Below are 23,423 nucleotides of genomic sequence, written 5' to 3' on the forward strand. Positions count from 1 at the left end.
CTCAAAAACTTTTTTTTAAAAGACTCTGCAAAGAGAATAGATGAGGGCCATGTTGCCCAGGCTGGTCTTGAACTCCTAGGCTCAAGTGATTCTCTTACCTCAGCCTCCCAAGTAGTTAGGACTATATAGGTATCTGCCATCACACCTGGCCTTTTCTTCTTCTTCTTCTTCTTCTTTTTTTTTTTTTTTTTTTTTTTTTGGTGTGTGTGTGTGTGTGTGTGTGTGTGTGTGTGTGTGTGTTGTGTTGTGTTTTGAGATGGGGTCCTGCTTTGTTACCCAGACTGGTTTTGAACTCCTGGTGTATTAGTCAGCTTCTTGTCTCTGCAACAAAATACCTGAAATAATCAACTTATAAGGAAGAAAGGTTTATTTTTGCTCACAGTTTCAGAGGTTTCAGCCCGTGATCACTTGGCCCTGTTGCTGTGGTAGCACAGTACAACATGGCAGAAGCACATAGGAGGATGTTTGTTCATTTCAGGGTGGCCAGGAAGCAAGGAGGAGTAGGAAGAGACCTGCATCCTAATATCCCCATCAAGGGCAGCAAGTGACTTAACTTTCTTCTAATAGGCTGTACTTCTAAATGGTTCCACCACTTCCCAATAGTGCCATCAGCTGGGAGTCAGTCCTTCAACACATGGGCCTTTGAAGGACATTCCAGGTCCAAACTATAGTACCTGGGTTCAAGTGATTCTTCAGCCTCAGTCACCTGAGGATTACAAGTGCATACCACTGTGCCCAGTCTGATGGATTGGTTTTTAAAAGCTCTTTTTTTCTTTTTTATAAATTTCTTTTTAGATTTAAAGAGAAATTGAGTGGTACAGAGAATTCCAATGTATCCCTCTTTTATTTATATGAATATAAGTAAATAAAAATATTTTTTCTTGTTTCCTTTCTTACACAATTAGCATTCCATATGCACTGATTCAGATTTTGATTTTTTTTTTCTATTTAATTTATCCTGGATCTCCTTCTGAAATAATACTTGGAAAGTGTCCTTGATCTTCTTTTGTTTTAATTATTGAATAATAGTCCATCACGCAGATACACCATACTTTATTTCACCAGTCCCCTGAAGATGGTCATTTGGTTTATTAAAAAAAAGGGATTAGCCAAGCACAGGGTGCATGCCTATAATCTCAGTGGCTTAGGAGGCCGAGGCAGGAAGATCACAAGATCAAGGCCACCCTCAGCAATTTAGCTGAGGCCTTAAGCAACTTAGTGAGACCCTGTCTCAAAACAAAAAAGTTAAAAGAATTGGGGATGTGACTCGTGGTTAGGTGCTTCTGGATTCAATCCCGGAACCAAAAATAAAATAAAAAACAAATGATTGGAAACAATGTAGTGATAAAGAGCCTCATATGTCTGTTATTATGTACACATACCAACTTATCATAGGATGGGTCACTAGAAGTGGGATTGCTGGGCCAAAGGGGCAAGATGTTTGTGGTTTGGATAGACAAGGCCAGATTGCCTCTCAGAGGACTCGACCATTGTGCATGCCACCAGCCACATGTGACCACTGAAGCTCCTTTCAGTTCTAACAGTTCTGAGTCTGTCTCCTGTCCCGGTCTCTGTCCAGTGGAGAACTCTGTGGGGAGCTTTTCTAAAATGTGGGTTCAAGAATGGCCACAGCTGGGCCGCATGCAGGAGAGCCCACACTAGATACCAATCGCTTTCTGGCAGAACTTCTAGGTTATTCTGCACAGATGGTCTCTGAATTGTGGGAAATCGCAAAGCTTCCAAAAAGTCACATTTTCCTGGAAACATATCTCCTGGTGGGGTGATTGAGCCCACAAGCTGTGTTTGCCTGGCACCTGAAAGCAAAGCTCAGATTGGCTCTGGGGTCCAGTGTGGTTACCACTTGCCTATTTACATCTCAAACAATTGAGGTGAGGGGTAGAGCTCAGGGGTAGAGCGCTTGCCTAGCATGCCCAAGGAACTGGGCTCAATCCCCAGCACCACCAAAAAATATATTTTTTCAAACAGTTAAAATCGAGTAATATTTAAAATTCATTACCTCAGACTCACTAACCACATTTCAAGTGCTCAATAGCCACAGGTCCTAGTGGATACCATCTTGGACAGGGCAGATAGGAAACATTTTTGCAGAACATTCTACTAGATTATGCTGCTACAGAACAGTGACCCTTTTTGTATGGGGCTATTAAAAATGAAAAGACGGTTGGAGTTTAGCTCAGTGGTAGAGCATGTGCTCAGCATATGCAAAACACTAGATTCACACCCCCAGCACCAAAAAAAAAAAAAAAAAAAAAAAAAGGACAGAAGAATGACAACTAGATGCAACCAGTGATCATGGACTGGATCCTAGTCCCAGAAAGGACATGAAGAGCTCAACCGACAAAATTTGAATAAGGTCTGATATTAGCAAACAGCATTGCACAATGTTAATTTCCTGGTTTAAAAAATTATACTGTAGTTACGTAAGTGGGAAAGTTGTCTAAAGAGTATTTGGAAATTCTTCATACTATTTCTGCAACTTTTTTGTATGTCTGAAATGATTTTGAAATTAAAAATTTTAAACATAAAGATTATACAATAAGAAGGGGAAATGAGGGTACATCCCTCCTGGAATTGTCCAAATGTACAAATAAATTTGTAACTACAGCTAGCTGTGGAACAAGCATGGCATTCTTAAAAACCAGTGAACAAACAAGTGTGATGATGCACACCTGTAATCCTAGCTGCTGAGGCTGAGGCAGGCGGGTCGCAAGTTCGAGGCCAGCCTCAGCAACTTAGTGAGACCCTGTCTCAAAATGAAAAATAAACTCTGGGGATGTGGTTCAGTGGTAAAGCACCCCTGGGTTCTCAGTACAGCAACACACACACACACACACACACACACACGCACGCACACGCACGCGAGCACACACACAGTGAATGAGTTAAGAACAGTTCATTTTGAAAGAGATAGATGGAGCCCTTTCCCAGAGTTGGGTGGGAGGGAGGCTGGATTTGACACCAGGTCCCTTCACCTGATTAGTGGTGTGACCAGGGCCTCAGTGTCCGATCTATAAAGATGTCCCTTGAACATTAGTGAAGAGGCTGTGAGAGTCCAAGAGAATGGAGGTGAAAATGAGCAAAGACCCCAAAGGCCTGGGACCAATCACCTGCAAAACCTAGAATGGGCATCTGAATTATAAGCATTTGCCTGCTGGTCTCTGCTTCACTGGGTTTTTCAGTAGAAGCAGCTGGGGGTCTGTTAACACTGATCCTTTGAAAATCCCTTAAGGGTTGGTCATCTTCAGGTGGCCCCTGCCTACATGGCTGTGCACCTCCTGGGGGCCTTCGGCTCAGCATTTGCTTTCTTCCTGATACTTTCTGTAAAACACAAGAATTGTATTGCCTCAGTTCTACCACAAGGGCTGGTTTTATTTTTTAATATCCTGCCAGACATGGTGCTAAGAAAAGGTGCAACAACTTTATATGAGAATATTCTGGAAAAAGAAAAAAGTCATCCCTAATTCCTCCACCCTGAAATAATCCTCTGCTTTCCCACCTTGCCTCTGGCAGCCGTGGGACAGCCACCATGCTGGGGCTTTCCTTGTTGCCTCCTGATTAACGTGGACTCCATGACTATCACTGATGCCTGACACAGCAGCGGCATTTGTCCCATGGTGCCAGATGTCAGTGGACATTGTGAGCTGATTTTGTTTTCAATGAGGGATTAGTACCAGACCTTTTATCCTGCGGGCCTGAAGGTCCCACGAGACTCTCTGAGTCCCAAATCAGGATTTTGGGATTGGCATGCTTAAGTAGGTTGTGAAGGCCTCCAAAGTTTTATTTACCAGATCTGACTGGTTCAACTTATATTAAGCCAGTTGGGTTCACAAGTCTTGTTTGTGAAAAAGAAGTCTGAAGGCTATTCCAGACTTATTCCAAACTATGGGGGAAAATCAAGGCATGGAAGGTTGGCAAGGGAGAGATTATAAGGGGCTGTGAAAATCAGAAGGTTCATTTAGGCCGCCACTCTCACTACAATGATGGGGAAACCAGGGCCAGGGGGCACTGTGATTTGCCCAAGGCTCCTCCTGGGTTTGAGGAGGAGGAGGGCTAGGACTAAGAATCTGGAAGGATCGGTCAGCATCATGGCATTCTGGTCTGAGCAGCCCTTGGGGGCACGCAGCTCCTGAGTAGGAGCCCGACTCTTACCGGCCAGGTCCCTCCTGCCAATGGCCACCAGGCCCTGGAACAGTTCTTTGCTGGGATTCTCACCAGCTGTGGCCACACCATGCAACCAGATGAGCAGCATCCTGTGGCCATGCTCCTGGTAGCTCCTGGTGCCTGAGGATGATGAGGGGAGAGAGAGAAGCCAACCATGTCTATGCAGCCCTGGCCTCCTGAGCATGCCCAGCTGCAAAAGAGGTCAAGGACCTCCCCAGGCCCCTCCACCAGGCTCAGCCCAGAGGTGGCCAGGGGTGGGGAGGAGCAGCAACTCACATAGGGTGGGGTAAGAGTTATGTCTCGGGGACCTAGAATGTCCCAGGCTTTCTCCTGGGCATCCACTGCACAATCTGTCAGTGCCACTCTGAAGAAAGAGAGAAACGGCATTTGTCCCTGCGGTACCGGGATGCACACGATTATGTGTATTATCTCTTCAGCTGATCACAATTTGTGCCTTACAGGCTAGTGGCCCTGTTTCTTTCCTTTCTTTTTCTTTCTTTCTTTCTTTCTTCCTTTCTTTCTTCCTTTCTTTCCCTTCCTTCCCTTCCTTCCTTCCTTCCTTCCTTCCTTCCTTCCTTCCTGTGGGGGTGGGGTACCAGGGATTGAACCCAGGGGCACTCAACCACTGAGCCACATCCCCAGCCCTATTTCATATTTTATTTAGAGATAGAGTCTCACTGAGTTGCTTAGCACCTCACTTTTTCTGAGGCTGGCTTTGAACTTGCAATCCTCCTGTCTCAGCCTCCTGAGCCACTGGGATTACAGGCAGGCACCATGCTGGCCCTGTTTTCTGGATAAGAGAGCTTACTGAGAGGCAGAGCTGGCCATGTCCTCTTCCCTACACCAGTGGTTCTCAGCCTTAGATGCTCATTGGAAAGATCTGGGAAGCATGGGAAAATACTGGCACCAGGGGCTCACCTTGCCCGAATTCAGATGTGCCCGAGTCTGGGTGTGGCTCAGGCCTTGAGCAGTTTCAAAGCTTTTCAGGTGATCCCAGTATATAACCACGTCTGGAAAATAACTGCCCGCACTATCCAGTGTCCAGTGTTGCCGGTTAACGTGTTTTAAACCCTGTGACTAGGTCAGCTCTTCCTGCCTGAAGACAGATGCTTGGCCACAACCATCAGATCCAGATTAGCTGGTTCACTGTCTCATGCTGCTTGCCTTTGATGTGACTGGTGGGAAAACCTCAACTGGTCCACTCAGTTATCTCAACACTATTAAATAGTATTTGTCCCCACTCCCATAATTTGCAAATCTCCTTTATAACATATGAGAATTCTCATTTGCAATAGAGTTTACATTTGGACTCTCGGCTTGGGTTGATTCTGAAGACCATGACATCCTCAGGTCACTGGGAGGGAGAGGAGAGCATACACCCTGAGCAAGGAGCCAGAGGTGGGAAGGGGCCTGTGGGGAGCAGGAAGCAGTGTAGGGCTGGGCCACAGGTTGCACAGGCTCTTTACCCAGGAGCACAGAACAACTCAAGTGTCCCACACTGGGTGCTTTAGGTGGGGTGGGTGAGGCAGGCTGGTACCTGTCCATTGTTGCTCGATGGCATAGATGTGTGCCTCAGTGAACCCCCAGGAACATGCCAGCTTCTTCCACTCCTGGGGCCGGAGATACCTGGAGGCCAGTCGCCACAGCACAGAGCGGAACTGCTGTGTTTCTTGCCGATGGTCCTGCTTAAACGACAAGCTCTTTCCAGAGGAGTCATTGGGGTCCCTGCATGAAAGGTGGTCCTGTGGAGTAGATCCCAAAAGTGAAGAAGCCAGGGTGTGTGGGGGGGTGGTTCCATGCCAAGCTCCCTCTTGTGATCTTGAATAGGAGTGGTACAGGGCTGCAGCCTCAATTACCTACAGCCACCTCTGCTGAGGAGCCTGGAACCAGAGTCAGTGGGACCTGAGGCTCAATGTCCACCACTAGAGTTTCTGACTCCATGCCATGCCTTGGAACCCGAGGTACTCACACTGTTCTTCCACCCAGAATTTTGTTTCTCACCTCCCTGACCCTCAACCCCACTGCCATAGTCAAAAGACCACTCCTGAGCCACCTCCGCCAGGAGGCCTTCCCAAATTCCTCTGGTCAGAAGTTTTTCTCTCTTCATGATTTTTGTTTGATTTGGTTTTGTTGGCAGTGCTGGGGACAGAACCCAGGGTCCTATGAGTGCTAAACCACTGAGTCACAGCACAGTCCCGCTCAGGGTTCTTACAGCGAGGTTGTCAACAGAATGACTGTGGCCAGAATCAGGCAGGCCAAGCATCAGACATGCTGAATCCCAGAAGTAGGGAAGGCTTGGGTCACAGGGTCCTTTCTAGGCAAAGTAGGTGATAACATTTGAGGTTACAAAAGAATTTGGAAAGAACATAAATTAAAACCACAAAAACCTAAGCCCCTCTAAAGGGAATGAATATTGAGTTCTGGTTATTTCAAAGTTCAGGGTGGAAAAAAAACACTTTACTTCTACAGCTCCAGATCTTACATCCTGCTCAACCGTTGGTCTGTGGCCAGTCACCTGTGAGGTGATGACCCGGGAACCTAAAATTAAAAATTGTTTCTTAGGGCCAGGTACAATGGTGAATGTCTGTCATCCCAGAGGGGAGACTGAGGCAGGAGGATCACAAGCTCAAGGCCAGCCTGGACAACTTAGTGAGACTGACTCAAAATAAAATAAAAAGGACTGACAGCGTACCCAGTGGTAAAGTACTTGTCTAGCAAGCACTTGCCCTGGGTTCAATCCCCAGTACCTTAAAAAAAAAATTAACATTGATTTTGAAAACTAAAGCAAATACAAAAGTTTTCTACATATGAAAACATCCCCAAGGACACCTTCCAAACCTCCCCATTCCCTATTCCTATTTGCGGATTGGAACAGCCCAAGCATGGCCTTACATTCTGCTCCTCTACTTTCCCCAGTCTGCAGTAGACATCACCAATCATTTCCAGCACACTTTTCCTCTGGGTTCAAGAAAGTTGCCTAAATAAAATACCCCACGCAGCAATTTCAATCACTTAGAGATGTCAGGGAGATGGAACCACCTTGTCATCCCTTTATTCACCCAAGTATTCAGTCATGCATTCAGTAGCCAGGAGCTCCAGCAGTGTCCAGCAGCAAGATCACAGGCACAGACCTCGATCAACCTTGTTTCAGCGTGCCTGGGTGCAAAGCAGGGATTATCACCCACTTGGAGACAGGGGCCCCAGAACTGGTCAGGTCTGGAACTCAAACCCAGAGCCAAGGCTGTTCTCTTTCCAACATGAGACACCAATGGAGCATGGGGCCTCCATACCTTCTCCCATCTGTAGAAACGGTCCGCTTTGATGATCATGTCCACCAGGTTGATATGGTTGCTGCGGGCGGCCACTTCCAGGGCGGTTTTTCCTTGCTGCAGGTAAGAGGCAGAAGGGAAGCCAGAGTTTCTACAGGAGGGGTGCAGCGTGGCCTCTGCCACTGATTACAGACCCTCCTGTGAGCTGATGTTATTCCCAGTCCCATTTTTCAGACAAAGAAATCAGAGCCCCGAGAAGAGGGTGTGGACTCATCCTTTCATGTTTGCCCACCATCCTGCAGGTGCCAGGTCCTGTGCCTCAGGTCTCCCAGTCACTGCCAGGAACCCACAGTGAGATGGAAAGTTGCCCTTCACATCTGGCTAGCTTCCTGGGGCCCAACTCAAAGCAGGGAGCCTTTTCCCAGGTCTAGCCTGATCCTGGTCTCCAACCCTGACCCCACCATCCCGGCTGGCCTCACTGAGTGATGTGGGCAAGTGCCCTCCTCTCATGTACCTGTGATCTCCAGCCTCATCCCAAGCCTTCCGCTCTTTGGAGAGAGACCTCCAGCAACTCAAGGAAGTAGCCACCCACAGGCACGATGTGCCAGGAAGCATCCCCAAGCCCTGGTACACATGCAGGGGGTGCGGGGCAGTGATACAGGACTCCTGCTACTCCCAGCAACCCCCACCAGGAAATTCAGGGAGTTCACGGTCTGGTGGGGTCAAGAGGCAGAAAGAAACCATAGACTGTGCCGAGACCAGGAGAAGGGTTGGTTGGAGGCTGAGGGACCTCAAAAGAGGGAGGGCAGGGAGTGGGAGGGCTGGAAGTGGGGGGAGGGTGGGAGTGGGAAGGCTTCCTCAAGGAGGCTGCTTTTGAACAGAGGAGAGATCTGGAGGAAGGAGACATTTGCAGCAGGGTCTCTGGCAAGGAGGGAGCTGTGACGGCCTGAGAGGGAGGCAGGCTCTGAGCAGAGGTACCTTATCTCTCAGGGTTAAGTCAACCCCAGTCACGAGGAGCATCTCTGCTATGTCCTGCCAGGCGTGCTCAGCGGCCAGGTGGAGGGGTGTCTGCTGCCTCTGGAGAAGTCAAGGGGACAGATGAGTAGAAAAGCAGGTCTGGTGACCTGCTGCTCAATGCCAGGGCAGGACCTGGGTGGGACACTCCCACTGGGCCTTAACGAAGTTGTGATGAAGGGCAGGAGGGTGGGTTGAGTTGAATCATCATGATGCTCCATGATGATCCTAGTGAATTTCTAGTCCTTTTATATATTTGAGATCATCCTGTATATACATTTCAATCTTATTTTTCCACCTATCATAACACTTTCCATGTATTATAAACTCTGATAAACACTGTATTTACTAAACTCTGATGGCCTATTTATGTCTGTATCATAATTTACCTAATCACTTCTCTATTATTAAATATCTGGGTCATCTTCAAATTGAGAGTTAATAGTAAATATTGGTTTTATTTTATTTTATTTATTCATTTTTTAATTTTTTTTTTGCTGGGGAGGGGTGCAGGGCTCAAGGTCAGGGCCTTCCTTGCACATGCTGAGGTATATCCCTCACCCTGCAATGAAAGTCTCTGCATGAGTTGTTGTTGTTGTTATTGTTGTTGTTGTTGTTTTCCCACTTAGTTTAACACCTCACTCAGTTGACATTTCTTTTTTCTTTTTCTTTTGAGTGGTGCCTTCATTCCAGGTGTTTTGGGCAGCCAGGTAAAAATTAGTGAATCACTCTTTTTCTACACTGCATGAGCTTTTAATACATTCCTTGAGGCTCAGTTCCCTGAAGGGCAAATGCAGATCTTTTCAAAGGTATATGATACACTCTGCCAAACTGCTTCCCACTCCCCATGGGACGTGTGGGCTGGCACCGAATATGATACGGTGGGGGTGGGGGTAGAATGGGGACAAGGATTTAAAAGGGCTCCTTGCAAATCACAACTTCAGGACTTTGGTTACATAAGAATGCCCCAGTCACCTGTGCCCTGAGAATTTTCTCTAAGAAAAAAAAAAAAAATCAATGAAAGGAAGAAATTGAATATAATATGTTCACTGTAGTGTTATACATGTATATATGTACACACATACATATATATTATATATACATATATGTATGTAGATAGATAGAGATAAAAACCTAAAAAACCTAGAAATAACCAAAATGTTCAAAATAGGGAAATGGTTAATAAAACAATATACTTTCAACAGATATTCAAACAACCTTTTTTTTTTTTTTTTTTTTTGGGAACTGGGGATTTAACCCAGGGGTGGTTTACCACTGAGCTGTATTTCCAGCCCTTTTACTTTTTATTTTGAGACAGGTTCTCACTAAGTTGCTTAGGGCCTTGCTAAGTTATTGAGGCTGGCCTCAAACTTGCAATCTTCCTGCCTTAGTCCCCGAGTCTCTGGGATTACAGGCATGCACTACTGCACCCAGCATCAAACAACTTTTTTAAAGCTAAAAAGAGGAGCCAGGGTTGTAGCTCAGTGGTAGAGCACTTTCCTAGCACATGTGAGGCACTGGGTTTGGTCCTCAGCACCACATAAAAATAAATAAATAAAATAAAGGTATTGTGTCCATCTATAATTTTTTAAAAAAGCTAAAAGGAGTAACAATGAAAGTCACCATTATGTATATTTATAATGTACCACTAAAAGTATGGGAAAATAAAATAAAATAGAAATAAAAGCTAAAAAAGGAATTTCTCAACTCTGAACCACTCCGGGAACCCTGGTCAAGCTCTGTCAGCCTTGGAGAGTACCCAGATGCCCCCTGGGGACAGGATGGTTGCTACAAACACTTACATTGTCGATGGCATCCAGGTCACTGTGGACCTCTATGAAGAGCTGGACCAGGGCAGGGAAGTTGTGCTTCACAGCCAAGTGCACAGGAGAAGTACCCTGCTGTGGGAGGAGACACATGGATCAATGGATGTGTCCCTCCCAGGACTGCCCAGTTACAGGCTGGGCATGGGAGTCAGGAGCAAGGAGGCGTATAGTGCTTCTGGGTTTGGCCCTTTTGGCATCTCAAACAACATTCACAACCCCAAAGACTGAATTCCTGGAGTCATCTGTAAAACTAGTCCTAAAAGCAAGTGAGGGTCTGCATATCCAAGATTGAGACTACTATGCCATCTTGGATATGTGCTTACTGTGTGACATTGGGCAAGACATTTCCTTTCCTCTGCTATCTTTTTTCTGGGGGAGGAGGATACCGGGGATTGAACTCAGGGCACTCAACCACTGAGCCACATCTCCAGCCCTATTTTATATTTTATTTAGAGACAGTGTCTCACTTAGTTGCTTAGCACCTCACTTTTTGCCGAAGCTGGCTTTGAACTCGTGATCCTCCTCTCTCAGCCTCTCTAGCCACTAGGATTACAGGTGTGCACCACGGCACCTGGCTTCCTCTACTATCTTCATCTGGCAAGTGATCCTTGGAAAGGCCTCATCTAGCAACACCACCTTCAGATTCTCTATCTCATTAATTCACATGTTCTCTATCTCATTAATCCCATGTGTACACAGGGATGGTACGAATTCTTAGTAGTTTCTTCATCTTCAAATGGAAACACTGAGGTTCAGAAAATTTAAGCAACTTTTCCAAGAACACACAGCTAACAGGCACCGTGTCTTACAAGACTTTCTACCCCCAGCACCTAGGCAAGTGCCTGATAACTATTTACGTATGAAATGAATGAGTAAAAGAACCAGATAGGAACAGGAAAGAGACTTCACTCCAAGCCCAGTGCTCATCCAAGTCCTTTTTCAAGGATGGAAAACACCATCCCCAGTGGTCCCCTTTAGTCCCCTGACTAAATGACAAAGTGGAAACACTACCACAGCAGCCCCCTCTCTAGGCAATGGAGGGACACACATACAGTGGAAGAGTACGAAGCCCGTGAAGTTGATGGTACAGATACATCTAAACTTATTGTGGAAGTTTATGCTCATCTGTTGAGCGTAAAAGGGCTATCGAACATTTTATATATATATACCCATTATTGTCATTACCAGTTTAGGCCAAGGCTGGGGGAGGGTTTTTCAGTATTGGAAAAGAAGATTTTCACAATATCATCATTTGTAGGCAAGGTGGTTGTCTATCTAGACAGGTTAAGATAGTTGCTCCCACTCTGCCCAATAAAACCCTAGTAGAACTAATTTTAAAAAGTCATACAGAGGGTTGGGTTTGTGACTCAGTGGTAGAGTGTTTGCCTAGCATATGTGAGGCACTAGGTTCAATTCTCAGCACTGCATATAAATAAACAAAATAAAGGTTCATCAACAACTAAAAAAAAAAAAAAAAAAAAAAGTCATAGAATCCAGGAGTAGTGGAGCATGCCTGTAATCCCAGTGGCTTGGGAGGCTGAGGCAGGAGGATCTTGAGTTCAAGCCAGCCTCAGCAACTTAGGGAGGCCCTAAGCAACTTGGCAAGGCCCTAAGCAACTCGGCAAGATCCAGTCCCTAAATAAAATATGAAAAAGGACTGAGGACGTGGCTCAGTAGTTAAGCACCCCTGGGTTCCATCCCCAGTACCAAAAAAAGTCATATAGAAGAGAAAAATATCCAAGTTAATAGCATCCATATATTGAATGCCCACAAGAAGTGACACAAATTTAAAAAGATAATCTGTTCACAATGATGGGCAAACAATATAAAGTATTTGTGAAGGATATAACTAGACATGGATAAGATTCATGTAAACAGAAGTCACATAAAATCACTAAAGGATAGTGAAGGATGTAAAGAAATGGCAAGACGTCATGTTCCAAGTGAAAAAAATTAATTATTAATTTAATTAATATTAAATGTGTCATTATTTTCAGGTTTAATATAATTCCAAGCCAATATGTTCATAAATGTCACAAAAAGAAAGTTTTAAAACCCAGGTAAAACTACTAGGAAACTTCAACAGTGTCCTGAAATCATTTGCCAGATGAATGTGATATCAAAATCAGGCTACAAGAAGGCCTGTGAGAGCGGATGAGCCCAGACTGGACAGTGGTTCAAGGGCAGGACTCTGACAAGCCCTGAAACTTGGAGCCATCACGGTGGCTTCCCAAGAGGTGACAGGCTAGAGATACAAAAATCAAATATGCCAGATATGCCTCGGTCTTCCAGGAAACAGATCTGAGCAACGTCATGGGGAGGGAGAATGGTAAGAAAATAAGTATGGCTTTTCATTATTTTATGTTTCGTCTATAAAATCCAAAAGTACCAAAAAGGACAAAAGATCTTCCCACCCCATCAACCTTCTGCTGCATTCTCCCTGGCCTCAAACCCCACTGATAATCTGTTACTGCTTTTCTTGGAGGCTGGGAACGGGGGATAGTGAGTTACTGGGGATTGAACCCAGGGTGCTCAACCTCTAAGCCACATCCTCAGCCCTTTTTATTTTTTTATTTTAAGACAGGGCCTTGATAAATTGCAGAGGCTGGCTTGAACTCACGATCCTCCTGTCTCAGCCTCCCGAGCCCCTGGGATTACAGGCATGCACCACCATGCCCAGCTCCACCCAGTTACTGCTTTTATCTGAACACTTCCAAAGATTTTTTTAAGTATATATACAAGCAAAACATTTTCTAATTTAAATTTAAATTTTGAAATAATCAAAAATTCATATGCAATTAGGAAACAATACAGATAGTCAGTTTCTCCAAAGTTATTGTAAATATCCCAAGAAAGATATTGACAAGATCAGAACATCCACTGATATTTAGAATGTTCCAGTCTCACCTGTGTTTGTGTGTTTACTTCCATGCAATTTTATCACATGTGTAGATTTGTATATCTACCACACATTCAAGACACAGAGCAGTTCATCACAAGGAGCCCTTATGTCATCTCTTTATGACCACAGCCTCCTCCCTCCTCCATCCAACCCCTCTCCCTAAGCCCCAGCAACAAATCTGTTTATTTCTAGTTTTTCATTCCAAGAACGTTAAATCCGTGGCTGGGCATTATGATGCACTCCTATAACCCCAGCAAATCAGGAGGCTGAGGCAGGAAAATCAGAAGTTCAAGGCCAGCTTCAGCAACTTAGTGAGACCCTAAGCAACTTTGTGGGAACATATCTCAAAATAAAATTTTTTAAAAAGGGGTGGGTCCTGGGGATGTAGCTCAGTGGTAAAATGCCTCTGGGTTCAATCCCCAGTAGCACATACACAAAGAGAAAAAAGTTGTAAAAGTGGAATCATACAATACATAAACTTTGAGACTTGCTTTTTTCACCCAACATAATTCCCTTGAGCTCCATACAAGTTGTTGCATGTCAATAGTTTCTTCCTTTGTATTGCTGAGTTGTGATCCTTACATGCTATGGTTTGAATGTAACCCCTAAAGTTCACACATTGGAAACTTAATCTCTAGTCCAACAGTGTTGGGAGGTGGGACCTTCAAGAGATGATTAGGGAAAGAAGGCTCTGCCCTCCTGAATGGAAAGCGCCATTATCTTGGGCTGGGTGCAGTGGTGAACACTTGATCCCAGCAACCAGGGAGGCTGAGGCAGAAGGATTCCAAGTTCAGAGCCAGCCTCAGCAACTTAGTCCCTGTCCCTGGAAGGGGATGTGGCTCAGTGGTTAAGCACCCCTGGGTTCAATCTCTAGTACCAAAAGAAAAAAGAAAGAAAATGTCATTATCTTGGGAGTGGGTTTCAAAATTAAAAATAAAAAGTTCTGGGTATACAGCTCAGTGGTAGAGCACCCCTGAGTTCCATCCCCAGTACCAGGGGGAAAGAAAGACTCAGTACATAAATGAACAGAAAAGAGGAGCAGATAATTTAGCTGGGACAAAGTACAAGCCTGATTTCAGTCCTGTTACAGATAGAACATTATTTGACTCTCCTAAGTACTGCCTGCTCCCCTGGTCCCAGCCCCCACCCCAACCCCAGCGATTGAAGTGCCCCTTTTTACCTGCTGTGCTTCATCGGTGTGGTCATGGGAGACTTTGCAATGGGGACCCCCTTCAGTTCAGGCCCCCACACTTACATGATCAGCCACATTGGTGCAGCCTCCTGCATGAATGAGGGCCCGGCACATGTCCTCAGAGCCACCAAGAGCTGCATAGTGGAGGCAGCTTAGCTTTCTCTGAGGGAAAGAGGCACCAGCTCAATGTCACAGGTCCTCCCAGTGTGGGGTCGACACAGCACTTCAGGATCCGTTTGCATCTCACTACTCTGCTAGGGCTGAGGGCAGACACCAGGAGGCCTGGCTACCTGGGTGAGGGCGTTCACGGCGCTCCCTGCCCGGAGGAGGAGCTGCACGCAGTTGGGGTGGATCCCCTCAGCTGCCGCATGCAGAGCCGTCAGACCTTCCTGAAACACACAGGGTGTGAGGATGTGGGGGAGGCCAAGGCCAGATCCCAAGGTGACAACCCTGTGCCATGGCTCCTAGGCTCCGCAGGTACTCCACTGCCCACTACTGAGGACAAGGGTCTTGGTTACATGGGGCATCTGAGCCTGCACCCAATATTCTCACTGTGTGAAGCATGTACGTGGAACCTTAGTTCTCTGCTCCACATCTCTGTTTATGTCCTCCTCGCCCTTCAAGCCATCGCAGCCCCAGCTTTGTCTATTTCCTCCTACTCCACCCAGGAAGTCCCCCCTGACCATCCTAGACATGGCAACGTCCCTCTTCGTGAAACACCCCGAGTATGAAGTCGTGGTGGTCTGTCACACCTTGCTCCAGCCCAGCCTGGATCTGGCTGCTGCTTATCTTTTCCTAATAGGTGTCATTCTGAGGACATATGCTCAGCTTCCAGGTTTTAGAGTCTCAACCAGGGGGAAATTAGGCTGCTCCACAGGCTAGGAGTTCCTCAAAAGTAGGAAGCCATTGAGTGTCTCACATCTCTGCACCCCTGGGTGGTGACTTACCACATTCTGCTCCTCCAGGTCCAGCCCGATGTCCACAAGGCGCTGCAGCACAGCCACATGGCCCTGCCTAGCAGCCAGGTGAAGGGCTGTGTTCCCCTCCTGCGGGGAGAAGAGCACCTGAGGGACCAGCAGACATGGGGCCCTGGAACCACACAGACTCACGGGACCCCAGGGGCACTGCCCCTCATTTTATAGACATGGAAGCTGAGGCCCAGAAGTGACATGTCCAGGGGTCACAGAGCAAGTATGTGACAAGGTACAGCCTTATACTCTGGGCCAATGCCACATTGCCTCCAAGAACTATACCAAAAAACTACAACCAAGGACACTTTCAAGGGTCAAATCCTGGTCTCTCTTTTCTTATACTTCAAGGTAGACACATTGCTTTCAAAATAAACTGGGCACAGTGGTGCACACCTATAATCCCAGCTACGTGGGAAGCTGAGGCAGGAGGATTGCAAGTTTAAAGCCAGCCTCAGCAACTTAGCAAGGCTCTAAGCAACTTAGGGAGACACTGTCTCAAAATAAAACATAAAAAAAGGAATGGCTTAATGGCATCCCTAGTACCAAAAATGAAATAAAAAAAAAATTAAAAGGGCTGAGGATGTAGCTCAGTGGTAGAGCACCCTGGGCTCAATCCCCAGTCCCACAAAATTAATTAGTTAGTTAATTAATTAATTAATTAATTAAAACCCTGCTTCACCCACATCCACCTGAAGCCAGTCTCCCCTGGGGTACCCTAGATCCATCCCTTCTCACTGCTCCTATAAGGCTCCCCTGGGCTCAGCCGCTGCTTGGCTCATCCGGGGGCCCTTCAGGCCTTTGCTAGGAAGAGGTCGGCTTCTTGCTGAAAGATGGGACTGCTTGACTCGCTCTTCCAACCTGTAGCTCCACCTCTGTCCTCCTGCCCCCGAGCCGCTCTGCTCACCTCTTCCTCTCCCCACTGATCACCTTCCAACACCCTCTGTTACTGATGTCTGCTGTGCTTATCTTTCATAATCTACTTCTTGATGCTGGAGCAGAAGCTGCAGGAGGGCAGGGAGCTCTGACCATTTTGTTCTCAGAAGTTTCCCTAGGTACCTAGAACAGGCCTGGGGTAGAGTCAGTAGCAAGATAGGGTCTTCAGGGGGCCAAGGAGGGCTTGAGAACCAAGGGACAGGTGGTTGCCCTGCACTTGAGAAGTCTAAAGGTGACAGTGACAGAGCTGAGAGAGGTGGCTCCACTGCGCAGGGCAAAGGGCACAATGTCTTTGTATTAGAAGTGGGTGCTCCAAGGTCAGCCTGCTGGCGCAGCCTTTAAAAAGCTCTTACTGCAGAGTGAGGTGAAGAGGCCCCAGAAAAGGAGAAAGCAGCTGGAAATGGCCTACCAGAGAAAAGACATGACCCTAAAGAGGAAGCACAGATAGAGGATCAGAGCAAGGTCCCTGAGGAAACTACAAAGGCATCCAGAAGGGAAGGCCCCGCATTGGCTACTCATCAGGCCTAGAAGCCCCTGGCTCATGACTTAGCTGGACCAGGCACGGGGACTAGCTCAAGCTCTGTTTCCTACCTTGACCCATCTTGATGCCTTCCTGAGGGAGGGAGAGAGGAACGCAGACATTCACATTTAGCACAAATGCTTACAGTCCAGTAAAGATGGGAACATGTACCAAAACCAAAGCAATCCTTAAATTAGCTAAAAACAGAGCTGGGCCAATGGTGCCCGCCTGCAATCCCAGCAGCTTGGGGGCTGAGGAAGGAGGAGCTCGAGTCCAAAGCCAGTCCCAGCAACTTAACGAGCCCCTAAACAACTCGGTGACTCAGTGAAATACAAAAAAGGGCTGGGGAGGTGGCTCAGTGGTTAAGGGCCTGGGTTAATCCCCAATACCAAAAAAATGTTAAAAACAGGAGCTGGGGATGTAACTCATGGTGCATGGTAACAGAAGCCCTGGGTTTGATCCCCAGCATAGCAAAAAAATAAAATAAAAATAAAAATAAATAAAAAACACACTCCCGGGCTGGGGATATAGCTCAGTAGGTAGGGTGCTTGCCTAGTATGAACAAAACCCTGGGTTCAATCCCCAGCACCACCCAAAAAAAAAAAGAATGACACTCCCCCAAATGACCAGTCTACACACTATATCTATTTTATGGGACCAAAGATGAAACATTTAAATTTCCTTTATGATTGTATTAATAAATTTAAAATCTCTCCCCAACAGCTTCATTCTGCTCCTCCTCACCCTCTCCAGGGACACAGTGGCTTTTTCTGGGCTGCGGTAAGCAAGGATCAGTCACGATGTCAGCCTGTGTTCAGAGACACACAGGAAGCAGGTGAACCATGAGGGGCCCACATAGGCCCCAGTTAGCAGGGCACAGAGAAAATGTGGGGCTTTCTTCTTCCTTCTGGAATATCCACACCCATGTTCTGCTCTTCAAAGCTACTAGTGCATGCAGAGACAGCCTCACAGGGGGTTTCTACACTTTCCCGGGCAGGGCAGGGGACTGGGGCAGGAGAGCTGGGCAGAAGGTAGCCTTAGCCTTGGGCCTGATGCCCTCTTCCCCCACCTGGGGGATGCCCAGCTTCTTGACCTGGGAGGCCTCATCGGCAACACCTGGCCACTCCAGTGGCCAGCAGCACCTCTGGGCTCACTTCAGCAGGTGCAGTGGACCCATGTTGTCCTTGACTCCGAGATCCACCCTCCTCGGCAGACCCCAGGGTCCTAGTCAGACCTTCAGGGACCTAAATCTTGAAAAGCTGACTGCACCCCTCCCCAAATGAGATTAAAAATGAAAACACTTCTAATTTGAAAACCGAAACTTAACAGGGGTGCACAATTCTAGAAGCTGCTTTCTAGAATTTCTGATTGTAAGATTCTGGGTCATAGCTGGATTTTTCTTTCTCTGAATTTGATGCTTCTGCTTTCCTGGGGCCCTGAGATCAGATCAATTTTGTCTCCTGGGTGAGCCTGTCCTGCAGAGGGTCCTTGCTCCCTCAGTACATCCAGTTCCTGCCACAAAGCAGGACCTGCTCAGCCTGTCTTTTCAGAACAAAGGAATCCTGCGTAATCTGAGTCTCGAGCCCTGACACAGTTTTTATCCTCAAAGAATGAATGTGGACAGGTCCAGTGCAGACCGCAAGGGTCTGATGCCTTACGAGGCAGCCTGGTAAGTGAGAGGAACATAGGGCGATACACCAGGATGCTATTTTCAAAGTCTACCCTACCTTTATCTTGCTGTGTGACCTTGGCTAAGGCATCTCCCTCTCTGGGCCTCAGATTCCACAGCAGTAAAAGCAAGAAGGCTTCACTGACCCTTAATGAAGAACTTTCCAATACTCAGATCCTGTGGTGCACTTGTTCTGTGAGCTCTCTGTCACTACCTTACAAACAGAACTCCCTTAAATCCTCACCAAGCACATCAACCAGAATACCCATGTATTATTCATCAGAAGATTAATAATGGAGTTCCTCCCTTTGCTGAAAGCATTGTTTAGAATTCTGCTCGTTGACTTATTACGGTCCAATGACATGAGTCATTTTCAGGGGGGTCTCCTCTTCTCAACTTGGTGCAATCCTGCTCATAGGCTCTGCACTCTGAATGAACTGCTCCCGTTCTATGTCGCCCCAACCATGGCAGAGCACAAATGCAGATGTGTGCTACCAGGCAACAGCAGACACTCCACCCCAGTGGAATTACCATCCTGTTCAACCCACTGCAGACAGCACTGCCAACCAATCAGATTTGCCCTTCTGGTTCCCCCCATGGAATCACAGCTCCTTCCTAGGACTATGGCATGGATTTCCTTGAGTGAGAAACTGCATCCTGGGCATCTCTGTGCCCCAGGCCACAGCACAGGGCAGGTCCACAGTGTGTGCACTACAATGCCTGCTGGTGAGCATCAGACCCGCTCTGATCTGTCTCTGGGCACCCCCCTGCACAGCTGGAGTCAGAGTAGGCACAGGTGAGGTGCCAGTGCCAGGAAGGTGGCAGGAGGTTCTGCATCCTGGTTAGAAGCCCAGAACTTCACGGTCACAGTACCTTGTCTTTGACACTGTGGTCACAACCAGAGCCCACGAGGAAGTCCAGAGCATCCAGCTGCCCATGCTCAGCAGCCCTGTGAAACGCCGTCCTTCCCAGCTGGCCAGGGAGAGAGAGAGAGACCTTCCTTGCCCCGTCGTTGGGCACACCCACCCTGCCCACCTGGCCTCTGCTTCCCAACCTCTCTGGGCTTGCAGTGGCCTCTCCTGCCCAGATACTCTCCCCTTTCTGCCCTTGCCCCACACACCCTGCATGGAAAAGCCTGGACCTCACTTCCCAACAATGGCCACTTGGGGGGGTCTCCCCTCTCACTGCAACCATTTGGTGGTTCCCTGCATCCTACTAAATAAAGAGCAGATTCCTGGAGTGCAGATCTCCATAAGAGGTTCCCCATCCCTCCCCATAACACCCCAACCTGTCTTCCTTCCCAAAATTCCAGTTCATCTGAACTCATACACAAAAGGCCCTTTCCCACCTCAGAATTTCCACTGGTGCTCCCCACCTCCTTCCAATCTTACCCCAAATCCAAATCCTTCATCAAATGCCACCTTCTCCAGGAAAGAGCAGCAGGGTGCCCTTCTCTGATCTGTCCAGTCCTTGATCAGGGCCTCTCTGAGGCAACTGCCCATGTTCTGCTTCTGTCCTAACCATTTGTGCCCTAAGGTCTCCACCAGACCAGTGTTCCAAGTGGGACACAGTCACCCACAGATCAAAAGCTGCACTCCAGGAGTAAGCCTTCAGGGTACAAGTGGCTCCAGGAGCCCCAGCCAGTGGGAGGGAGGGGTGGCCCTGCAGTTCTCACCTTGTCTGTGCGGTCCAGGGCCACATCCTCCAGGTCCTCCATTATGAACGCCAGCATAGGCACATGGCCTTTCTGGGCTGCGCAATGCAGTAAGGTCAGGCCGTCCTGGAAACAAGCCCAGGGTGGGCCCTGCAGTCTGTGAACAGAGGCCCTTGCCATACCCTGCCTGTGTCCCAGAACACAGCTTTCCCAGGGAAGTCGCATGGTGAATCACAAATGGGGCCCCCGGGCTGACCCACTGGGGCAACCACTCAACCTCAGAGGGGCTGGTAGGACTAAGGATGCCAGAGATCAAACCCCAGGGTCACACCCAGCAGCTCTGTGGTCTTAGGCCAGTTGCTTCTACCTCTCTGAGCCTCCGTTTGTGCAAGTCAAATTAGGATGCTAATCCCTAACTGCCGGGTAGGGTTGGAGGACTACTACCTATGGAAAAAGTATTTTATAACTGAAAAATGATTTTGAAATGTGAGGTGAGATAATTCAGCACTCACAGCTCCCAAGACATCCCCACAGAATAGGTGAGAATGTTCTAGGCATCTGTCTCCCTTCACACAGCTGCAAATGAAGAAGCAAGTGACTAAGGGCTCCCAGCACTCAGGTCACTAGGAGGTGACTTCTGGTGTGCAGGAACTAGAGGAAGTGGCCTGGTTAGCGGGAGGGAAGAGGCAGGAAGGTCTCTTGAGCTTAAAAGCAATATTTAAATGAAGGAGATTGCAAATTCTATGTTCATGACCCAGAGCTTCTACTGCTGCCTGTACCAAGGTAAGATTATTTGGAGCATTGTTTATCAAATAGTAGATTGCAGTCCATCAATGGGTCATAAAAATCAACAGAACAATGGTCTACATCTTGACGGTGTCAAAAATCTCAGTGAGTATACTTTTTTATTTGTGTGTTTCATTGTATATAAAGAAACTGAACTCTAATGACATGCATGCTGAAGTATTTAGAGGGAAGTGCGTTGATGTCTGCAATTTACTTTGAAATATATCCAAAACATAAAAAGAACTCTGAAAATTCACCAGTGAGGAATTAAACAACACAATTAAAAACAATTTGGCTGTGGAAGTGCCTGAGTTCTGAGTCCCCACACTCAGGAGGTGAGGCGGGAGGACCCTTGAGCCCAGGAACACCAGCCCAGGCAATATAGAAATCTCCTTCCTTTCTCTCTCTCTCTCTCTCTCTCTCTCTCTCTCTCTCTCTCTCTCTCTCTCACACACACACACACACACACACACACACACTCTCTCTCTCTCTCTCTCTCTCTCTCTCTCTCTCTCTCACACACACACACACACACACACACACACACACACACACCTATAATCCATCCACATGGGCAACCATGGCAGGAGGATTGCAGGTTCAAGGTCAGCCTGGGCAATTTAGGGAGACCCTTTCTCAAAATCAAATTAAAAAACAAGGTGGGTATGGTGGTTCTTGCCTGTAATCTGTGACTCAGGAGTCTGAGGCAGAAGAATCGCAAATTCAAAGCCTGCCTCAGCAATTTAGAGAGGCCCTAAGCAACTCAGCAAGACCCTGTCACAAAATGAAAAATAAAAAGGACTGGGGATGTGACTCGGAGGTTAAGTATCCCTGGGGTTCAAGCCTTAGCGCCATAAAAGAAAGTGGGGGGTGGGTTAGGGGCATAGGTCAGTGTTAGAGCATTTGCCTAGCTTGAGGGTATCTTTCTTTCAGCATCACAGAAAGAAAGAAAGAAAGAAAGAAAGAAAGAAAGAAAGAGAAAGAAAGAACAATTTGGAATAAGCTGGATCAGTCCTTTCAAAATGACACCCAAAAAAAAAAAAAACAGGGGTAGCAAATTTACATTTGAAAAATTATCTGACATTATTAGTCATTATTGAAATGCAAATGAAAACCACAAAAAAGATTCTAACAATGGAGTATGAAAAGGGAAAAATGCTGACTTTAGAGAAACCTGCCAGACACCACCTTAAGCAGATGATCAAGGTCAACATCACTAGTGATAGGTAATGTTGGTATCAGGAAGTCCCTGGTAAGACAGGATGAGAAAGGCACTTTCTTGGTGACCTTCATCCCAAATTTATAAATGCAAACTGATCATGAGAAAAACATCAGGTAAACCCAAATCAAAAGATAATCTACAAAACACTTGACTGCTACAAATACATCAAAGTCATGGAAAGCAAAGAAAAGCTGAGAAGTTACCACAAAATTTTGGAAGAAATTAAATAGGTAAGATGACTAAATGCATTGTAGAATGTTAACAAAAACAGGTGCAATGTTAGTATATCTTAAATATATTAAAATGTAGGATTGTGCTATCCTTCTCATCAGGAGGGGGAATCCAATTCAGTATTCTCCTTCCCTTGGATATAGGCTGATCCTGATGGGCTCTGGCCTACAGACACTGGCGGAAGTGATATCATGTGGTTTTCCAGCTTTGGTCTCAAGAAACCTTGCTACTTGAGCTCTTGCTCTTTTGCTGCCTTAAGGCAGCCACATAAGAAGTTCAGGCTGGCCAAGGTGAGGATCAATGACCATCTGGAGAAACTGAGGCACTACCCTAGATGTTCCATCCCTCCCTACAGGGGCCCCAGACACATGGGTGGGATCTTCCACAGTCGGCCAGCCTCAGCTACATGCCTGCTGCCAGCAACCTTATAGGTGAGCCCAGGCAAACCCAGAACTTCCCAGCCAGCCTCAGTGTAATAAGTCATTGTTACTTTAAGACATTATATTTTAGATTGATTTGTTGCCAAATCAGAACATAAAATAGAGGGGATCTGCTTGACTAGAAGAACCCATTACTCAGAACCCCACCCTCCATATACACAAAGACACCCCCCTTTCTAGAATACTGAAGCTCATTCACAACTCTAAAGCAAATCTATCAGAACAGCTTCTGCACTCCCTCAGGCCACTGAGCCCCTCTGAGGCCATATTAGGCCAGGCAGACGGACTAGACAGGAGGACCCTGAGCTTGAACCTGGGTGTCCTCTCAGGGCACCCTTCTGAGGCCCCTCACTTCCACACTCCAGCTCAGATCCTATGACCCAGAACAGGGACATCCTTCCCAGAAGTTGTCAGTCATTCCCCCCCGCCCAACCTGCAAGATCCTGACAATGATATAAGCCAGATTTCATATGTGCCATGGCCCTTTCTGGCACCTGGTAAAGTCTATGGATTTTCTTAGCATGTTTACTTAAATAAATTATATGGGAAAAAAAGTTTAATCAAATACACACGCTTACAATGGTGTATTAATTTCCTAGCTATAACAAATTA

At 46.9% G+C, this 23,423-nt stretch overlaps 1 protein-coding gene across 1 annotated transcript in view; it reads right to left on the minus strand.

Moving 5' to 3' along the window:
• Positions 1–3,148: 3,148 nt before the first annotated feature.
• Positions 3,149–23,423, minus strand: part of Ankdd1a (ankyrin repeat and death domain containing 1A) — a 30,031-nt gene continuing 9,756 nt past the window's right edge. The window contains exons 5-15 of the mRNA XM_047541549.1: positions 20,154–20,282; positions 19,352–19,450; positions 15,333–15,431; positions 14,676–14,774; positions 14,449–14,547; positions 10,268–10,366; positions 8,430–8,528; positions 7,473–7,568; positions 5,720–5,924; positions 4,171–4,302; positions 3,149–3,339 (exon numbers count right to left, since the gene is read on the minus strand). Of these exons, the coding sequence (XP_047397505.1) occupies positions 3,278–3,339; positions 4,171–4,302; positions 5,720–5,924; positions 7,473–7,568; positions 8,430–8,528; positions 10,268–10,366; positions 14,449–14,547; positions 14,676–14,774; positions 15,333–15,431; positions 19,352–19,450; positions 20,154–20,282 (1,218 nt within the window). The 3' untranslated portion in view covers positions 3,149–3,277. The remainder of the gene's footprint in view (positions 3,340–4,170; positions 4,303–5,719; positions 5,925–7,472; positions 7,569–8,429; positions 8,529–10,267; positions 10,367–14,448; positions 14,548–14,675; positions 14,775–15,332; positions 15,432–19,351; positions 19,451–20,153; positions 20,283–23,423) is intronic.

The sequence above is a fragment of the Sciurus carolinensis genome, chromosome 2, assembly GCF_902686445.1.
Source record: "Sciurus carolinensis chromosome 2, mSciCar1.2, whole genome shotgun sequence".
Classification (NCBI taxonomy): Eukaryota; Metazoa; Chordata; class Mammalia; order Rodentia; family Sciuridae; genus Sciurus; species Sciurus carolinensis.